The 17805-nt window shown below is 36.6% G+C and overlaps 2 protein-coding genes across 27 annotated transcripts in view; one reads left to right on the plus strand and one right to left on the minus strand.

Moving 5' to 3' along the window:
- APBA2 (amyloid beta precursor protein binding family A member 2) overlaps window positions 1-11644 on the plus strand; it is a 90244-nt gene extending 78600 nt beyond the window's left edge. For all 3 annotated transcript variants that reach the window (XM_090148757.1, XM_031616447.2, XM_090148756.1), the window contains 4 exons: window positions 1916-2128; window positions 2927-3046; window positions 9431-9571; window positions 10975-11644. In XM_090148757.1, the coding sequence (XP_090004883.1) occupies window positions 1916-2128; window positions 2927-3046; window positions 9431-9571; window positions 10975-11046 (546 nt within the window). In that variant the 3' untranslated portion in view covers window positions 11047-11644. The remainder of the gene's footprint in view (window positions 1-1915; window positions 2129-2926; window positions 3047-9430; window positions 9572-10974) is intronic.
- The window catches only part of ENTREP2 (endosomal transmembrane epsin interactor 2), a 170358-nt gene that overhangs the window by 54065 nt on the left and 98488 nt on the right, over window positions 1-17805 (minus strand). For 14 of the 24 annotated variants that reach the window (XR_016470312.1, XR_016470303.1, XR_016470301.1 and 11 more), the window contains 8 exons: window positions 17164-17235; window positions 15980-16308; window positions 13794-13991; window positions 8650-8773; window positions 8328-8498; window positions 4433-4613; window positions 4000-4173; window positions 1648-1681 (listed from right to left, as the gene is read on the minus strand). Coding sequence is in view for 1 of the 24 variants with exons in the window: in XM_090148758.1 (XP_090004884.1) it covers window positions 13806-13991; window positions 15980-16308; window positions 17164-17235 (587 nt within the window). In the remaining 23 variants the exon portion in view is untranslated. Of the gene's footprint in view, window positions 1-8; window positions 1599-1647; window positions 1682-3999; window positions 4174-4432; window positions 4614-8327; window positions 8499-8649; window positions 8774-11734; window positions 13992-15979; window positions 16309-17163; window positions 17236-17805 lie in introns of those variants that run through there. The other 10 variants (XR_016470314.1, XR_016470313.1, XR_016470309.1 and 7 more) reach the window with 7 other exon arrangements.

Consider the following 17805-nt stretch of genomic DNA (forward strand, 5'->3'; position numbering starts at 1 on the left):
TAGTTCTCCTGGAAATTTCTTTGGCATTTTAAGGATAATTTAACATCTCAAGATGCATTGTTTCATCAGAACTGTGCTATAAAGTCATTTTCAAAATTAAAAAAAATAAAATTTCCAGGTTCCTTCTGCTTCCACTGACCAAAACTGTCACCCCTGATGTAAATTACCTCTGTGCTTACACCATTTGCAGTACACCATGTAAGGTGTTTATGTTTTATCAATGTACTGACAGAGAGAGATGGCAATCTATTTTCATGCCCACTCTAGGATATTCCTTAACAGAGAAAAGAAAGAACCACATGTCCAGGATGCTGTGACACTGGGCAGGCTAGTATCTCATCTAGTAGAATGCAAGAAAAACTGTGACAAGAAATGGAGTTAAAAGCACTTAAAATGCATGAAAAGGCAAGAATTTCTTTTAATTACCCCTGAATTACTTAACTGTAACCCTCAACATTAACAAAATATTTCAATTTTACATTTCACATATAGGTCACTGTAATACTGAGCATTGCAAACCAGAACGTTCTAACTGTAATTGCACCTAAACTCTGCTTTTATCTAACAGTGATGGATTGTGATGGGGACTTGGCCCATGTTCCAAAGGCAGAGTTTCCATGCTGAGTCCTAAAGCAAACTTATTTTGATTTGAATTCCTATATGCCTAATCCTTCAGTCAGTTTTCCCAATTCTACTCATTTTTTTCTTAGCATTATAGAGTCTCATACAGAATGTGTGCTCTTGGGAAAAGAACATTTTCCACCTGTACCTCCAGACATTAGGATTTGATGTGCTGTGTAACATGACTACACTCACTAGATATCAATAAAGTGTTTTCATGTACATATAAACATGACAAAATATTTCTCCTGTAGCAGGCAAGGGAGCGTTCAGTTGGACAAATAATCATTTAATTAGGAATTGAAACATAAAAATACAAGTATATAGCATTTCAAAGTGATTAAAAGAGATAACTTTTTGTAGCACCTTTGTTTCTAACTGGCTTATGAAAGTTTGAACAGTGACAGAGTAATGGCATAATGGCTGATTCAAAGCCTTGGCAGATGGCTTCAACAGGTAGCCTTTGTGTTTCCTTTGAAGTCCAGATTCTCTTGCCCTTGTTGGTTTTGAGTTCAGAAAGCTGATCTGACTGTAGAAGAGTTGTAAACTTTGCATAATACAGGTTGTAGATACAATGTTTTTCATTTGGAAGAAATCAGTTCCTATTAGTTTGTTAAAGAATATATTATCAACTCTTATTCCTCTTTGTGATGCTATGATTACTGAACTGTTAACATCACCATATTTAAATCAGCACATCAGGAATCTTAGACTAACATGCTAGGCACAAGTGCATTCAATAGTGTTAATGACAATAATAAGCAAGGGATCCTTGCCTGAAGATGAGAATAAACAAACAGGTTTGAGGGTAAAGTCCTGAAATCAAGAGCAGACCTGCACATTGATGACAGAGGTGGAGCTGAATTCAGACTTGTGCTCCAGGCACTGCCTTAGCCACAAAACACTGCAGTCTCCCATGACTGCTAGATTCCAAGGACACTGGCATTCATGCATTTGGTATTCAGTTTCACCACCTTCTGTAATTAACATGAAGTGTTAGTTTTTTTGTTTATCATAAGGACATACCTTATCACCTGGAACAAGCAACTGGAAGCTGCCCCTAAAAAGAAACAACTATGCTAAAAACAGTTCTAATAGCCTTTTTGAAGTCATGCTACTATGAAGTGGAAAAAAATGGAATTATTTTTGTAATTTTTGGTGTCAGTCAGGAACAACTGAGATGCTAGTGCCCAAATCCGGACACATCAAAGGAAAAAGGGTTTTGTTTTTTTTTCTTTTTTTTTCTTCTTAAAATAATAATAATAATAATAATAAATTCTCTTTCTAATTGCAGCTCCAGCTAGAAAAACAGAAGGGAGAAATTCTCGGAGTAGTGATTGTGGAATCTGGATGGGGATCTATTCTACCCACTGTTATCCTGGCAAACATGATGAATGGAGGCCCTGCAGCCCGTTCAGGAAAACTAAGCATTGGAGACCAGATTATGTCTATTAATGGGACCAGCTTAGTTGGTCTACCTCTTGCAACATGCCAAGGGATCATAAAGGTACCCCAAACTTGCCTCTATAAGCTGTAAAGTGTGAACTAGCAGAGATATGATACTCTGACAAGCAACCCAGATGTCTAGCAGATATGATTTTATGTATCACTATGAGAAATAAGGAATCTGTCACTAACAAAATGTAAACTTGGAAACAGAAGTTCAGAGGTGATAATGTACAGAAAGTTAGAGCTGGAAAATTTGGCTATACCTCTGTTACTGGACTGTAGCAAACAAGGCCATGTGTGAAAAACCTGTCCAGCATAATTATCTTTAAGTTCCATGCTTCCCCACAGACTCCAAATTAAAATCTGAATATTGAAATCTACAATGCTCTTGAGCTCTATGTAGATGAATTCACAGGAGGCTGAATGGGAACCTGGTAAACTGTAGGACAGACCAAGTAAATGTATGAAGATTCCTCAGACACGATGCAATCTCGGGATGCATTACCTTTAAGTACTGAGATGAAATCTAATATCTGTTCAAATATAACTAAGATCAGCAGCAGGTTAATTAGCCAGAGATTGGTAAAGGGCAGGTAGTAGCCAATTTTAGTATTTCTTGATTTGAAAGATTTTATGGTAATTAAAGCTAAGGCTTTGATGGGTATTGCTGGGCCAAACAGCTTAGGAAATAGAGTATGTTAATGAAATAATAGGTTAACGACAGACTTCTGTTAACTCCAGCTGTTGTCTCCCAAATCAACCAATTTACCATTTTACAGTCTTGCAATTAGGAAACTTAATGAAAGATCAAATTAAGATCTCTTTGAGAAATATTATCTTTTGGGATATTTTACAGGGTCTCAAGAATCAGACACAAGTCAAACTGAACATTGTCAGCTGCCCTCCCGTCACTACTGTACTCATAAAACGTCCAGACTTGAAATACCAGTTGGGCTTCAGCGTACAGAATGGAATTGTAAGTTTCTGTGTTCAGTATCTATATTTTCCTGAAGAAGAAATACACTGAAATATTGAAAAATTCCTTGCACGTGCCCCTATCTCAAAATCTATAGATTTGGAGAACTTCTTCCTGGTTAGTGTATAAGTTTGCAGACACTTGCTGGGCCTGCTGCAGGAGACCTTCATGTTGCATTCATCTCAAGCTAGATGTGTATTACATACGTATATATGGGCATAAGTCTGTTCACGGAAAATTATCATCAACTTCAATGATTTGTTAATTAGTTTTTGGAGGCTGGATATGTCCATGTTTGTCAATAGTCTCTACCAGCTAATGCCTTCACAGCTTCTCTACCTGGAGCTTCTACACAGAACCAAAACAGTTGTTAATTTATTTTGTATTCTCTTTTAATGAATAGCAAGTTAACTCATATTGATATATACCTACATTCCAAGACCTCAGTTTTTATACTCTGATTCATTAATTAATCAAAACCTTGTAATTAACTCTGATAACATATTGGAAATAAACAACACCAAAAGAAGTGCTGCTATAGTTCAGGTTGTTTGGTGCAATATCTGGATCAGCTAATATATATACGATTCTGTCATCAGTGTGCCTGAGTTGCAAGGAAAGCAGTTATACTGAAACAGATTTTTGCAATTCCAACTTTCTAATCTTAGCTCTGATCCCTTTTTTTTTTTTCTTTCAGCACAGTCTCACTAAGGCTTTAATTTTTCTTCTACTATGTAGAATTTATTTGGATTATATGGTAGTGGACTGCATCCTGAAAAGCAGACACAGGAATACAATTGTGACTGCCTCTGGTTAAAGCTAAGCCTCTCTCACTACAAGTTTAAAAAAGAAAAAAGGAACTGTGGCCTAGGTATCCCTTTCCCTTCTCTGTATGCAGCAGTTTCCTTGCAACAACAGTAAACAGGAGAACAGGTGTGACATGTAACACTCACCCAGTGCAGCTCAGGGTTCTTTTCTCATAGCTCTTCTTTCCCAAGCCATTTTCTGGTACAAAGCAAACTTCAGGGCACTGTTAGCTCAGGTAGCCACCCATTGTTTTTGAGGGCTGATACAGCATTAAGGACCGCCTGCAATGCAGGACCATCACCTTTTCCTCTTCTTTCAGTCTATAAAAATAAAATAAAATCAGGCTATCCACACAGAAAAGTGCATTAGAAAGGGACCATGGGCTGTGGTTTCCTGTTCTGTGAAACTCATTGAATTTGCCAGATTTGTTTGTCACCCTTGAAAAGAGTAGCAGGTCCATGTAAAAGATACTGTTTATGAGCTGTACTATGCTTTGGGAAGCAGGTGGCTCATTATGCATTTTCAGCTGTACCAGCTATTGCTGAGAAATTATTGTACTGAAGTTTTATGCGTTCCTACCTAAGATCACATATTGTTGTGTGGTCACAGCAGACTGGTGTGAACAATGTTACTACAAGGCTTTATCCAGCTGGAAATACTCTGATGTGATACCTCCCCCCAGGCTGATGTCCTTTAGAAGCATGGGTTTAAAGTCTTTATGACTTGGCATTAATGCTCTACTACTTGAGTAGACAGAAGTCTGCAAAAACAAAAATACAGAAAAATCAATCGTAGTATTTTTGTCCTCCTTTGCACACCTTTAAACCTGTTTCACCTATATACACGCATGTTTAGAGGGTCTGGACACTACTGGCAGTGCACTCAGCATTAGCATTTCCCAAGTACTGCAATCTGATTTTCCAAGATTCCACAGAGGATGCTGAGACCAGCATGTTGTATGAGGCAGAAATTTATTTCCCAATTGCCATCCTTGAGAAGTCCAGTATGTACAGCTGGTGCAATGATAAAAAGAGAAAATACATTTAAGGAACAATGAGCAGTACTACGGTGCATTTATCACCTCTTTTGGGAGGCCTGTCATAGTACTATCAGGGATAGGTCAGGGCTGCAGGAAAAGAATCTGGCCAAGGCAGAGTAAAAGAAACATGTGCTTGCAGGGTGCTAACAGAGTCTGAGAGACAATTCAGTCATCAAATTGTCCCATCTGATCATCTCTTGTATACTTGGAGCCTCACTCCTTCTGCACACATTGGTTGTTTCCTTTCATAGTGTGTTCTCTCCATCTACTGGACATTTGTTGCATTCACCACTGTGGATGGTCACAAATCACTGTTTTTACATTAGTAACATTTAGATGACATCCAACAGAAAGTTTACCAAATTCAGCATAGAAACCTTTTATAGAAAACAAAGAAGAAAGGCTTGTGAAATACATTCCACTTATGAAGCGTCTGTGTTTGGATATAAAAGCCAATGAACAAAAAGAAGAGCTTAATATAAATATATTAAATATATAAAATAGCAGCTTTGTTAGGCTGCTATGTAGACTGGTTTCTGCTGTAATTTCTTGCTCAAATAAAAATTTCCCTTACTTCAGGTAACATTTGAAAATATGACTTTGCAAAATATATTTTCCTGGCAGTTCAACACTTAACTTTTAAAAAACATTCTTCTAAAAGCTAACAATTGTTATAAAACATGATGGGAAACAACATCCTGATCTTTTGTTTGGCTTAGCATTAGCACAGTGAAGAAACAAATAGCTTGCCAGATCAGGTATAATTAGATCTCTCCTACTGCTGTGCAATTACCTCATTATGCATGCATCTGGTACTTCTGTTCCTCTTCTGATAACAGTTTTGTGGTGATTCCTTTTCAACCTGCCTATCTCATCTATGCAGAATGTACAGCTATTGCCTTTGTGAATAGCCCAGAAACAACCTGAACATACAGTAGTAGTATTTGATCTGGGATTTGTTTTTATAGGATATCAGGAAGATGCAGAGACTGGATTGCTGCAGGTGACTGCTTGTGTTTTCCATATATCTTAATTCATGTAAAGCCTGAATTTGTGCCTCAGGGAGCAGCAGAGGAACTAGCTTTTGGAAGTTTTAGTTAGGGAACAGCACAGCTGCACAAATCTAGTGTTACATTTGCAGAATTGTTCTTGCAATAGTAATTGCAGATATTCTGCATGGCTCTGGAAAGCTTCTGCAGTAGCTTCATTACAAAACACTTACAAAAGAAAACTGAAATTTGAATTTTAAAACATTAGGAAAAAAACTAAAATATTGTGCATATACATGAAACAAGTGGCAGAAATGTTGTGTGTGTTGTGTGGGGAGGTGAATTAAAGCAACCTATCAGCCATCTTTTGAAAATTATTATGCCACATTTCTTGTAAAATTCATATGTAAAAACAAATCGACCTTTCACATCACATCGTTTTCTTCTTTCCTTCATTATGATAGAGCCACCAGTTGTAGTTCAACTGCTAATAATCTACCACTTTTCAGCAAACCCTGGGATGCTCATTCACTTCCTCTGAGAAATGTATCTACCCATCCCCAGTCCAGCAGAATTCTATCTAAAAATACAGTAAGATTAGGTGAAAGTTAACCAAACTGATAGTTAATTTTTGCTTTCTTGCCTTTGTTTATACTTGTGTAAACTTTTAAAAGAAAAAAACATATAGGGTTTAAATAGTGAACTATAGGTAGGAGATGATGAGAAACCTGGTTTAATAGGTTGTATTTAGGTATTTGCCCAGAGAAAACAGTTAATTTGTCTTGTACTGTACTACAGTCAATATTTTGATACACAATGGGCAGTTACAATAAAACTGATGGGATTGAAGTTTCACATGTGATTCACTGCAACTTGCCTAAGACACTACAGAATACACAACAGCTGAGTAGATTCAACTAGTATGGCTGATTTTTATTTTTTCTGTTTACAGAATAAATAGAGCACAGGCTCTTGCTTACAAGATCTGGATCAGTTATGCTTTATTTAATAATAGTTGCCATATTTCACAACTATGATAGCAAGGTAAACAGTCCTGGCCGAGTAGAATCTCATTTACTTAAGGTACTGCTCACCTTAAACTTGCCAGCCAAATATGTCTCACGTACGTGGGCTGGAGACTGAAGTCTCAAGCTGTTTTCAGTCAGTCACTCACAAATACAGGAGCCACATAAATCTGTGCTAGAAGTGCAATGCATTTCCTTACATCTGCCTCTGCCTCTAGCACAGCATGATCTGTGAAGTTAGTCAGAGCCACCTGAGATCTGCGTCTGTTCCTTTTTCTACCTCATTAAAATATCTAATGCTTACAAAAAGGAAGCTGAATCCTCTCCCTGGAGAGGGATCATGTTCTTGAATGAGAATAAGAGACCACTTCCTATGTCTGAGGCTGTTAGAAATTCACTAGTACTAAAAGCACTTTGAGTGCCCCAGAAGAAAAAAAATGCTCTAGATAGATACACAAGCCATTATCTTTTCCTTTATGCCAGTGGGGTTAAAGGCAACATTTCCATTTGCTCTGAAAGCTTTTATTTCAGCTGGTTGTATGGTCTATGTATTTTATTTTATAAAACGTATGTATAGGGTTTCCTTTGGCACATTCTGCTCTTGTCCTGTCACATGGCTTCATATAATCCCCAAAAGCACTGAACAAATTCCAACAGTAAGTTAAATGAGAAGCTTTGTATAGGAGTCAGGTGAAGATCTGTGCAATACAGCTTATCTTGTTAGGGCTATGATTAGAAGGTAGGCAACCTGTACAACACCACACTGAAATTCAAGATGTCAATTCTGTGAAAGGTCTTGATGGTGCCTCTAATCATTAGAGTCCATAAGAAGCAATTTAAGAGCCACTGTAGACAAAGCCCAGCCCCTCATTATATAGCGGCTGCTGCAAAATAAATATCGCTGTAGGATAAACTTTTTCATAATGTTAAAAAGGTGGGTTTTATTTGTTTGTTTGCTTCATAATAAATGAAGATCTGTATATTTTTCCTCCTCATATCAGACACCCTGAATTTGAGTAAGGTTTTCATTTCTCTTAGCCCTGATATTTGCAAAGAGGACTTCAAGGAAAACCAGTAGTCAAACAGAAAAGATACTGTTCAACCACAATGTTTCACCCTCATTTTATGCTAGCTTGTCCATCTTCCCACATACTATATTTGTTTCTGAATTAAATTATAAACATGCTGAGACATAAGCCATGTCTTATCATACTTACATTTAGCTCAGAGCAAACTGTAAGATCTCAACAAATAATTTTTGGCATAACCATTGACAGTAACTGCAGAAGCAGCCATCACTGGGTGCTATTCCTGTAGGACTCATTTCTTTTTCTCCAAGAACAGATTTTTCTCAGTAAGCAATAGGTACATCTCAGCATAGTGAACTCTGCTCAATTTCAGAGATTAAAACTGTACGTCACCTGCCTTACGTGCTGCATCAGCTTAGGTCTTCTGAAACAATTGAGCAGGAATTTCCATCCAATACACATCTTTCTAGACTGACAGGAAGGCCCCATCATAGCACAGATGTTGCAGAGAAGACAGTTTTTTAATGAAGATCACCGTGCTGCATTGAGCTGTATTCCTTCTGTCTATACACAAAGCATTTTGTTACCTCAAAATCAATTCAAATACCAGTGACTGTTAAGGTTACTTAACTGATAAACATAATTCTTACAGAATTATTTCCTACCATAGGAGGCATACAATTTAAAAAAACTGTGCGTTTGTCTTTACTGGTACCTGTGAACGCCAGCTGAAACAGTGGCCTGATCTGCCTTCTTTGTCCTAAACTCTCTCTATTCAGCAGCACTATAAAACATGGAGAAAAGCGGTGGCTCAGGAGGGCAGACTGCCCTTTTCCAGCCTGCAGAGGTACAGAAAACAAGCTGTCACCACTCACTATTCAATTAGTTTGCTGATAACAGCCTGTAATAAGAATGTGCTCATTTAAGACCCCGCACCACCTTTCAATACAGAACACCTACATGTCGTCGTCCTTTCATTCAGCTTACATCAGTGTTTCCCCAGGATTAAGGATTACGGATTAAGCGTTATGTCAGTTTTTTCCATGTATATGAAAAGTTTGCTGTTGTAGATTAATTTGTATTCTAGTTGTTTTTTTTTACATCTGATTATTCAGAAAGAACAATGTGGTAATTTCAGAAAGAGTCCAGATGGTACAGTGAGAAATAGTTTTCAAAATAATCACTTTCTTATCCCAACAGTACGTAAAACTTCACTTTTCCCCATAACTCCACTTCTGCTGCTTCTGCCTGGCAGCTGGGCACATCCTTCTGCATGTTCACACGTTCCAGTCCAGAAGAACAAAAGTAAAAATGGTAATTTCCATAAATTTTGAAAAATGGTAAACCACTGATATCTTGTAGTACTGCTCATTGCTTTCTGCTAGTATCTTCTGAAGTCCCTATGGTGACACCTCTCACTATGGTGTACTAAAGCCTATTAACTGCTATATTTTGACATTTCTAATCTTTAATAAAGTTTTATCTTTTCTTGGCAGATTTGCAGCTTGATGCGAGGTGGAATAGCTGAGAGGGGAGGGGTCAGAGTGGGTCATCGTATTATTGAGATCAATGGACAGAGTGTTGTTGCAACTGCTCATGAGAAGATAGTACAAGCACTGTCTAATTCAGTGGGAGAGGTAAGAAAAGAATTAATCTTCAATTTTTATCAAAGACTTAAAACTGTCAAAAAATATCAGTTGAAAAATGTCTTAACATAGTATTAAAACCATCAAGTCAGTAAATTGGAATTGAGCATTGATAACAATTAACAAAACATCTTTGAACACTTAGATGTATGTTCAGTATGTTTTTACACTCAAGAGTTCAAGAGTTCGTGGCATGATTCTGAACCTCAGCCTGCTGTTTGAATAAAACCAGTCAGCTAAAAGAAGGAATCAATTAAGCGTGTTAGCTATGTCTCTTAACTTCTGACTACAGCATCTGCTGTAAAAATAAATCAATGTTCAAAGAACTGAGATTAAAATTTATATGTATTTTAATTTACTTTGACGGAACATTTCCAACTTACCTTGGGAATAAAGACATCTCTCTGCAGTACATTTAGAGAAATCATCAATGGATGAACAAGATCCTCTGGTTTATCAAAATCTACTGAATTTAGAGTAGGATCATACACAACCCTGGTCAGATCTTCCACTACCTCCTTTGCAAAAAAATCGGAGGCTAACTTCTTTTCCTGTGGAAAATGGTACTTGAAAAAGAATTCAGAGTACATGCAGTACATGCATGTTGACAGAAACAAAGCTACGTAGATTTCAAGAGAACTTCCATGTCTTTGTGGTACCTCTTTGCTGCACAAAAGCTCTCTAAACAAGAGAGCATTATGAAACTTTTTTTTTCTTTTTTCACCATGAAGAGACTGAGCAGACTGAACAGTTAGTAAAGTACACAGTTCATAGCCTCATACAGTCTGATAGCTACTTTACAGGTGCTAGCAAGTTTCTGTACAACTGATTACCTGATACCCTCTGATGCTTACCACAATTCTCTTTGTAAAAACAAATATGCTAGCTATGCAAGAATGTGGTTTCCTAATCCCTGGATTGGCATTTAAGTATCAGGTGATAAAGATCAAATTTTGCGTTCAAACATTTATCAATCAGGAGATTGATGAATAAAATAATAATTAAAAAAAAAAAAGACAAATAAAATGACCCTCAAATTTGGGAGCAAAGTTTTAGAAAATGCAAGTTCAGTTAACATTTGAGCAGCAGATTCAATTTTCAGAAAAGTTTGTGCTGCCTTTTTTTTTTTTTTTTAATGGCTGTAATTGGAGTAGAGTATAACAACAAAAAGTATTTAAACATCTTCTTAGCTATATGAGGGGACTTCCTGTCAGCTGTCACTGAAAAAAATAAAATGCTGCAAAACAGCTTCTCACATCCAGAGAACTTGTAACAAGAACCTTTGGTAACATTCACATCAGTAGGAACAAATGGGAGAGACAAACTGGGCCTTATGAATTACTTAAAACTAGTAGAAAGTAACTCTGTTAATTTTTGTGCAAATCAATCAACAGATTCATATGAAGACTATGCCAGCTGCCATGTTCAGGCTTCTAACTGGGCAAGAAACTCCCCTATACATCTAGCATGCGACTCTCTTGCAGGAAAATGATTAAATGGTTCCATCAAAGCCGAATGAATTAATGATTCCATCAAAGCCCTCATAGCTGAAGAGAATTTTGTATTTTGTACAAATGAAAGGCTTTGAAGCTGCCATGAGGACTCCGAAACAAGGAACAGACGGGTGTCTGTTTTTCCTCTCCTTTTTATTTCTTTGCCAAAAAGCGATGAGAAGGATGGTCAAGGACAATAATCACTGACACAAAATCTTTGTAAATCATTCAAGTATTTTGCAACATCTTCTAAACTCTTTTCTCATAAAACTTAAAACATATTTATTTGTAACCTTTATGTGGAGTGATGTATGTATGTCTGTCCTGTTTGATAACACGATGAATGTGAAAACTTGATGAATGAGACTACAGGAAATGGCAAAGATAAGCAATTAGAGAAAACTGTGGCTGCCTGAAGCTATAAAAAAGAATCCCAGTCCATAGAGTGGTCCGAGAGCATTGTGTAATCTTAAAACTGGTGCTGAATAGATGGTATTTCAGTGGAAAGGAATGTGTGCAGTTAAACCTTTTAGATTCTAATGTAAAGAAAACCACTGTAGTACTTGGTATTGTTATGACAAGTGTAACCTGTTTGGCAAGGTGTGAACATAAACATGTAACAAGTGTTTCAAATGCTAAATAAAGAATAATTGCCACAAGATAAAAATCAAAATATTTATTTAGATACATATTTATTTTTAATGCTTGTGATTTTTATGATTTAACTGAGTGATTTCATGGATGACTTATTGCACAGTTTGTGTAATGTATGTGTTGAGCTGTTTTTTTTCTTCTAATTTTTGCATATTCTTTGTTAATATGAGCTCAAAATGGGAAAGCCATGCTTACCTGTTTTTTGTTTTTTTTTATAAAGCATTCTTATTCCTGAGGGCAATGTGTTCTGAATGTAAATTGTTTCAACAAATAACCTAGCACCATCAACAGTACTGGAATGTGTGTAGATTTAAAAAAAAAAAAAAAAAAAAAAAAAGTAGTAAAGTTGTATTCTTTATGCGATAAATGTTAATTGGTGTAACTTTTTGTCTAGGTTTTTTTTGGGGGGGAGGGGAACGGGGTGCAGGGTGCAGAGGGGGCAAAGCCTTGAGGAAAATACACTGTGACTTAATAAGCCTTATCATGCAGTAACTGAAGAGCTTTAGATGACTGTACTTCAAGGAGTAGTGTGTTGCATGCAACTGACCTTAGGAAAGAATTAACCTATTATCACTAATAAATCTGAAATAACAAAGAAAGCACGCTTATTTTGTTTGTTCCACAAGTTTACATCGTAAAGAATTCAACCATCATTTAATTCTTCAACTAAGTGCAGTTGCAAAGGTCACAGATTGTTTTTTGAAGAGAATTTGTCTCTTGAGTTAGTAATTAATGTATCAGCATCATCTTTAGAGCTGCTGCTTTCCAACAGCATACCTTGTTGCCACTGGATGTCACTGTAAGTTCACATCAATATGGAAGCATGGTATACTTTCAAATGGATTATTCCATAAAAATTAAACTATTCATCTTCAGCTACATTCCTTTGTGACCTTTTCACAGGAGTCTGCCCAGCTCAGAATGACACAAATGAAAGCAGTATATGATTAAATCTCCAACAGAAACTGTAATGCTACTGACAAGCATTGCTGCAAAAAAATTAAAACCCTGAAACATCAGAACTTGTGGTAGGTTCTTTATGAGAACCTTGTGTTTAAGGCCTTTCCATTTTCCTCTGAGAGATCCAGGATGAAGCTTGCACTGGAAGAGCTGGTAGAGCTTTGTTCATGCTGGTAATCAAATTAGCGTCAACAATACTTACCTTTTCTTTTCCTAAGATAATTCTAATAAAAATGCGGCAGAGCCACAAGGAAATGTTTTAGTAATACAACTGTTCAAACTACTAACTGGAATAACAATTCTTTTTGCAAACGTTCATGGCTCTGCTAAAGAAAAATCCATCTCATTTCCTATCAACTGATGTTTACAAGCTTAGAAAACCTTATTGGAAATGCAGAATTTCAGCAACTTCTCCCCTAATGCACCTTTTGGCCACAATTCACAGAGTACTTAAAATGTCAGTATTCAGTAGCATGTGCTGCTCCACTAATAACCTCATGACCATTGAGAACAAAGTAAAAATAAACCACACCACAGCCTTCAGTATTATTTAAAGGGGCAACACATTGCAGGGGTTCAGAGGGAAAGAATAATACAGCAGATCAGTTAGCCTGGCATGAAAGACACAGGAAAAATGAATTAGAAGCAGCACTTTGTGCATATCAATCACCTTTACAGTTCTATCCAAATCAGTTGTTGAAAAAGCAAAGTCCAGAAATACTTTTTATTAAAACACTGATAATAGTTAAAACACCTTGAGGTACATTAAATAAATACAACTTCTAAGTTGTACAGCCAGTCTGTGGTGGTTTTGCAATGGTTTTGAAGAAATGCTAGACAGCATCAGCAGCATTTCTATAAGTACAGTGAAATATATGGATTTCTGGTCGGGAAAACATTTGTTATGAGTTTACTAATAAATCAGTTACTTTTTTTTCAAAATTCAGGGCTGAAATTTACATTCAGAAAAACAGGTGTTCTCTTCCTGCTGTTGGAAAAAAAGTAGAATTCCAAAAGAAGACACTTTTTCCTTTTTAAGCCATCCACTACTTGCATTTCTCCCAGTCCTGGTTTCTTCCTTAATTCTGTCTGCTGCAATCACATACCTGTGAATATTATCAAAGGATGGTCTCCTGGCAAACTCCAATTAAACTGTGAGGCCTGTCCCGCTCTAAACTGAGAGTGATGTGGGACCTGCGTAAGAAGGCAACTGGAGAGCTCAGAGCACCACAACTCTGAAGATGAAGGTCTTCCTGACGTCGCTTTCTAGAGGTATTCACACTCAGCTGGGAACTTGTAATTACCTGTTCAAAAGGGCAGGAATGGAGAGGGAAAAAGTGGAGAAAACAGGGTAAATTTTTTTTTTCCATTTAAAAGGTTTGGCCTCTGAACATAACATAAGTTACCAAGTGACGGAGCTCCATCAAAGGAGATGCATGTTATGCACCCACCCAGACTCTATCCCACTTCTGTTTTTACACCTGGTCATAGCTGGCCATTGGAAAGCAAAGCCAGACTCAAAAGGTATCAGGTGTTGCACCTGTACCATAGTATTAAATCAACAAAGTAGCAAACAAATACTTGTTTCTCTGTATAAGAGTGGAAAGGAAACCGGTGGAAAAGAAAACAGTTTTGCTTTATAAGAAATAAACGCAGGTCTGGAGTAAATTAAACTCATCTGTTTGTTTTAGGAGAAAGAGATGCTTTGGTGAAGGTAGAAGAGAACTAAAACCTTGCAGGCCTGATAAACATTTTGGAGTTAAGGAACAATCAGCCTGCTTCACAAATCTGAATTATAGAGCCTTTCCACCAAAATCCTGTCACTTACGTAGACTGCTGGGATGGTCTGGAGTTTTACTAAAGATTGCTGTTTTCTGGCTGAAAAAATACCTTTCCTGAAATGACTTCTTTGCTGTGAAAAAAAACCCACACATACGTCCCCTTGGAGCAAAGAGACATGCACTGGGTAAAAACTGTGCTATGAGTTTCTAGTTTTATGACCTACATAAACACCCAGGTTCCTTCACATTCCTGTTTTGTGAGAAATTATGCTGTTTTTTTTAAAGATATTCTTTTTGTTTTCAGCTTTCTAACCTGAGGATTTAATGGCCTACAAATACTGAATAGAATAAAAATGTTAAAAGTTGATTCCATAATGTCACTCTAAGTATGTCATGGTAGTACTCCTTTTCTACTAATGTAACTTGAGTTAAATGATAAAATGCTCCATCTTTGGTCTACTTCATAGTCAGCAAAAGGCAATCTTGCAGCAAGACTGCAAATGGTGTGTGTTTCCAGATAAACTTCAAACTACTTCACATGCAGTTTAAATGTTATTACATCCTGTTTAAATACTTAGCAAATTTACCCCATTTAGGGATCAGCAAACTAATGCCACACATATTAAGTATCTCAGGAGGTAAAACCAGCAGACCTGGGTGTCCACCATTAATCATCAGTTCACATCTGTGGAAAGCCTTCTGTCAACCTGAACACAGTTAGTCATTCTGCTTTTCAAACCTGGCCATATAAAAGGAACTTCATTTCTATATCTATCACTCTGGTGACCGTAGTACCAAGAGGTGATTTATCACCTTCCTTCCCCCAAAATGATTTATTATTAGGCATGTATTAGATTATAAAAGTTGCTGCCTCTACTAACTCCTTTGTTTTACAATTCCTTCTAAGCCCTGCATCTGTTTTGTTCTATCTTGTGGTGAGAAGATGTACTATTCTTTCATTTGGAAACGCACAAAATTATCAATTATTTTTCTTATAAATAGCAAGGATCATTATCATTCTTCTAGCCAGGTTTAAGGATAACTGCAATGTTCTGCTTCAATAGCTTGTGGTTCTACTTGTTTATCCACTCTTTCTTTTCTGCTAGTAGCTTATGCTGTACAGACACAGATGCCTGAAAAAAATAGACCCAAGTCAGTTCTGGAACTCATATCTCTGTATGTGAACACAAATGGATGTATGGAATAGTATGTCCCAGGTGTAAAAAGACCTTGGAAACAGCAAGTTATGATTACCAATGTGTAAAATCACCCTGGAGATGGCAAGGGTATTACCAGTACTGGGCCTGGCTGAAGAATTTTCAATATATTTATGACTTCCTCAGTGTATAACACATTACCCCTTGATAAATGTTAGTTATTTCTTACTGAAGCTATGTTATTATAAAAGAATTTCTGTAATAATTTTTTGAAATATTTAAAAGTGTAAAAGCATTGCCATACAATATGTGTCTATTAGAGTTGAACAAATCTTTAGAACATTTGTGGCCTACCTGGTCTATAATATTGGCACTGAAGATGGCTTCTTCCATGTGTCTTTCATCAGATTTTATTACTGATCGTATACTGTTCACTACGTGACGTACTTCTGGAGGGAGATTACAGTTTGAATGTTCCAAAAATTTTGCCACTAAAATTTTTGTATCTTTATAGGCCTTAAGGTCCACTAAAGAGTGTGGTCGTTCTTTTGAGACTGTTTGCAAAGCCTTTGGCTTTAAGTGTAGATCAGTGTTCCTTGTATCCCTCTGTTTTCCAGTTGGTAGGAAACTGCTCAAAGAATGCTGACAAGCAGAGGCAGCCATATGAGAACCAGAAACAGGAACTAAAAAAGGGGGGGAAGAATATCTTTAAAGTAATAGTTTGATGATTTTTTAAAGAAGAAAAAAAGCAAGTCAAGAATTGCTACAAAAGGTTTTACTTTGTTTTTTTTGGTGTGGTTTTTTCCTGGAGATAGTAACAATATGTAATCAAGGAAATACTCCAAAAAATGGGTAATTTTAACCAGAAGTTGGGTTACAATTTACTCCCATGAGCAAGAAAGACTGCATTTAGGTGAGTGAGAGGTAATTAAAGTACTTCATAAATTTCAAACATTTTTGTTACATCTAATTTCAGGGATTTCAGTTGACATTAATGGTAAGGGGAAACATCAACTAATCAGTGTTATACATGTAACTTGCAATGTTTCAGCTTGCCTGACTTTAAGTACCTAGTTCCCCTTCTAGTTAGACCTCGCAAATAAGAACAGTGAATATGAGAGATCAGCAAGAAATAAAGACAGCAAAAACACTAAACTAAAATGGAGACTTCAGTCACAGCATTTATGATTTGTGATCAAAGTCTGCTTCCAAAAAAACTGCAACTGTAAAATGAGAAAATTTTGCATGCACACCTCATGCTTGGGTGTGGGAACAATCAATTTTCCCTTTTCACAGTATGTTGTGAGACAAACAAACCCAATCCACTACATTCAGTACAAAAACAGCAGTCTGTCAATAGGTGGGCTCTATAAACATGTGTAAATACGATTCCATTGGTGCTGTACATCATGCATGTATTGAGTGATTATTAAAGTGATTTTTACCTCACATTTTCTTGATCTTATTCTCTATATCAGAAGCTTATCTAATTATTCTTTTAAAAAAGAAACCCACCTGCTTTAGAAAACTGATCTCACCTGTTTCTAATGTGGCTGAAGATCCTGAATCTTGATGCTGTCTACATATAGGACTCCAGGTACAATGATCACCTTTAAACAAAGAGCCAAAAAGAGCACAATCAAGCCCTGTTATCTGTTGAAAGCAAGGAAAAAAAAACATTTGGATCTTTTATCACTACCTTTACTGAATGAATCTACTCAGATGAAATATTACTTGCAAAAAGTCCATCTGTGAAGAGAAGCTACTACGTACAGAAATGTCCTTTCAGTTATTCAATAAACACAGACAGAAAAATATAGTTCCTTGCTTGATGGCTTCCTCTCTGTTATGCAGCTCACATCCAATATATTTCAGGCTTAGATACTGAAGCTACAGAAGGCTCAGTGATTTCTAGGGGCAGAATTCAGACCACACTGTATTTCCTTGGTGAACATAGTTTATCTTTAAAATAAAATAAAATAAACAATGGAGAAACAGGAAAGATGTTTTTTTCCTATGAAAATAGTCTTTTGTTCAGTTCTGTTTTTTTTTGTTGTTGTTGTTGTTTGTTTTTTTAATGAATATATTTTCATTCTTTGAAGAACAAGTGCTATCCATCACAGATTAAACTGATGGGTAGGCTGACCACTATGGTTACAGCTGATCCAATTAATAATGAA

Source organism: Phasianus colchicus, chromosome 12, assembly GCF_987193195.1.
Source record: "Phasianus colchicus chromosome 12, bPhaCol1.hap1.1, whole genome shotgun sequence".
In the NCBI taxonomy this organism is placed as follows: domain Eukaryota; kingdom Metazoa; phylum Chordata; class Aves; order Galliformes; family Phasianidae; genus Phasianus; species Phasianus colchicus.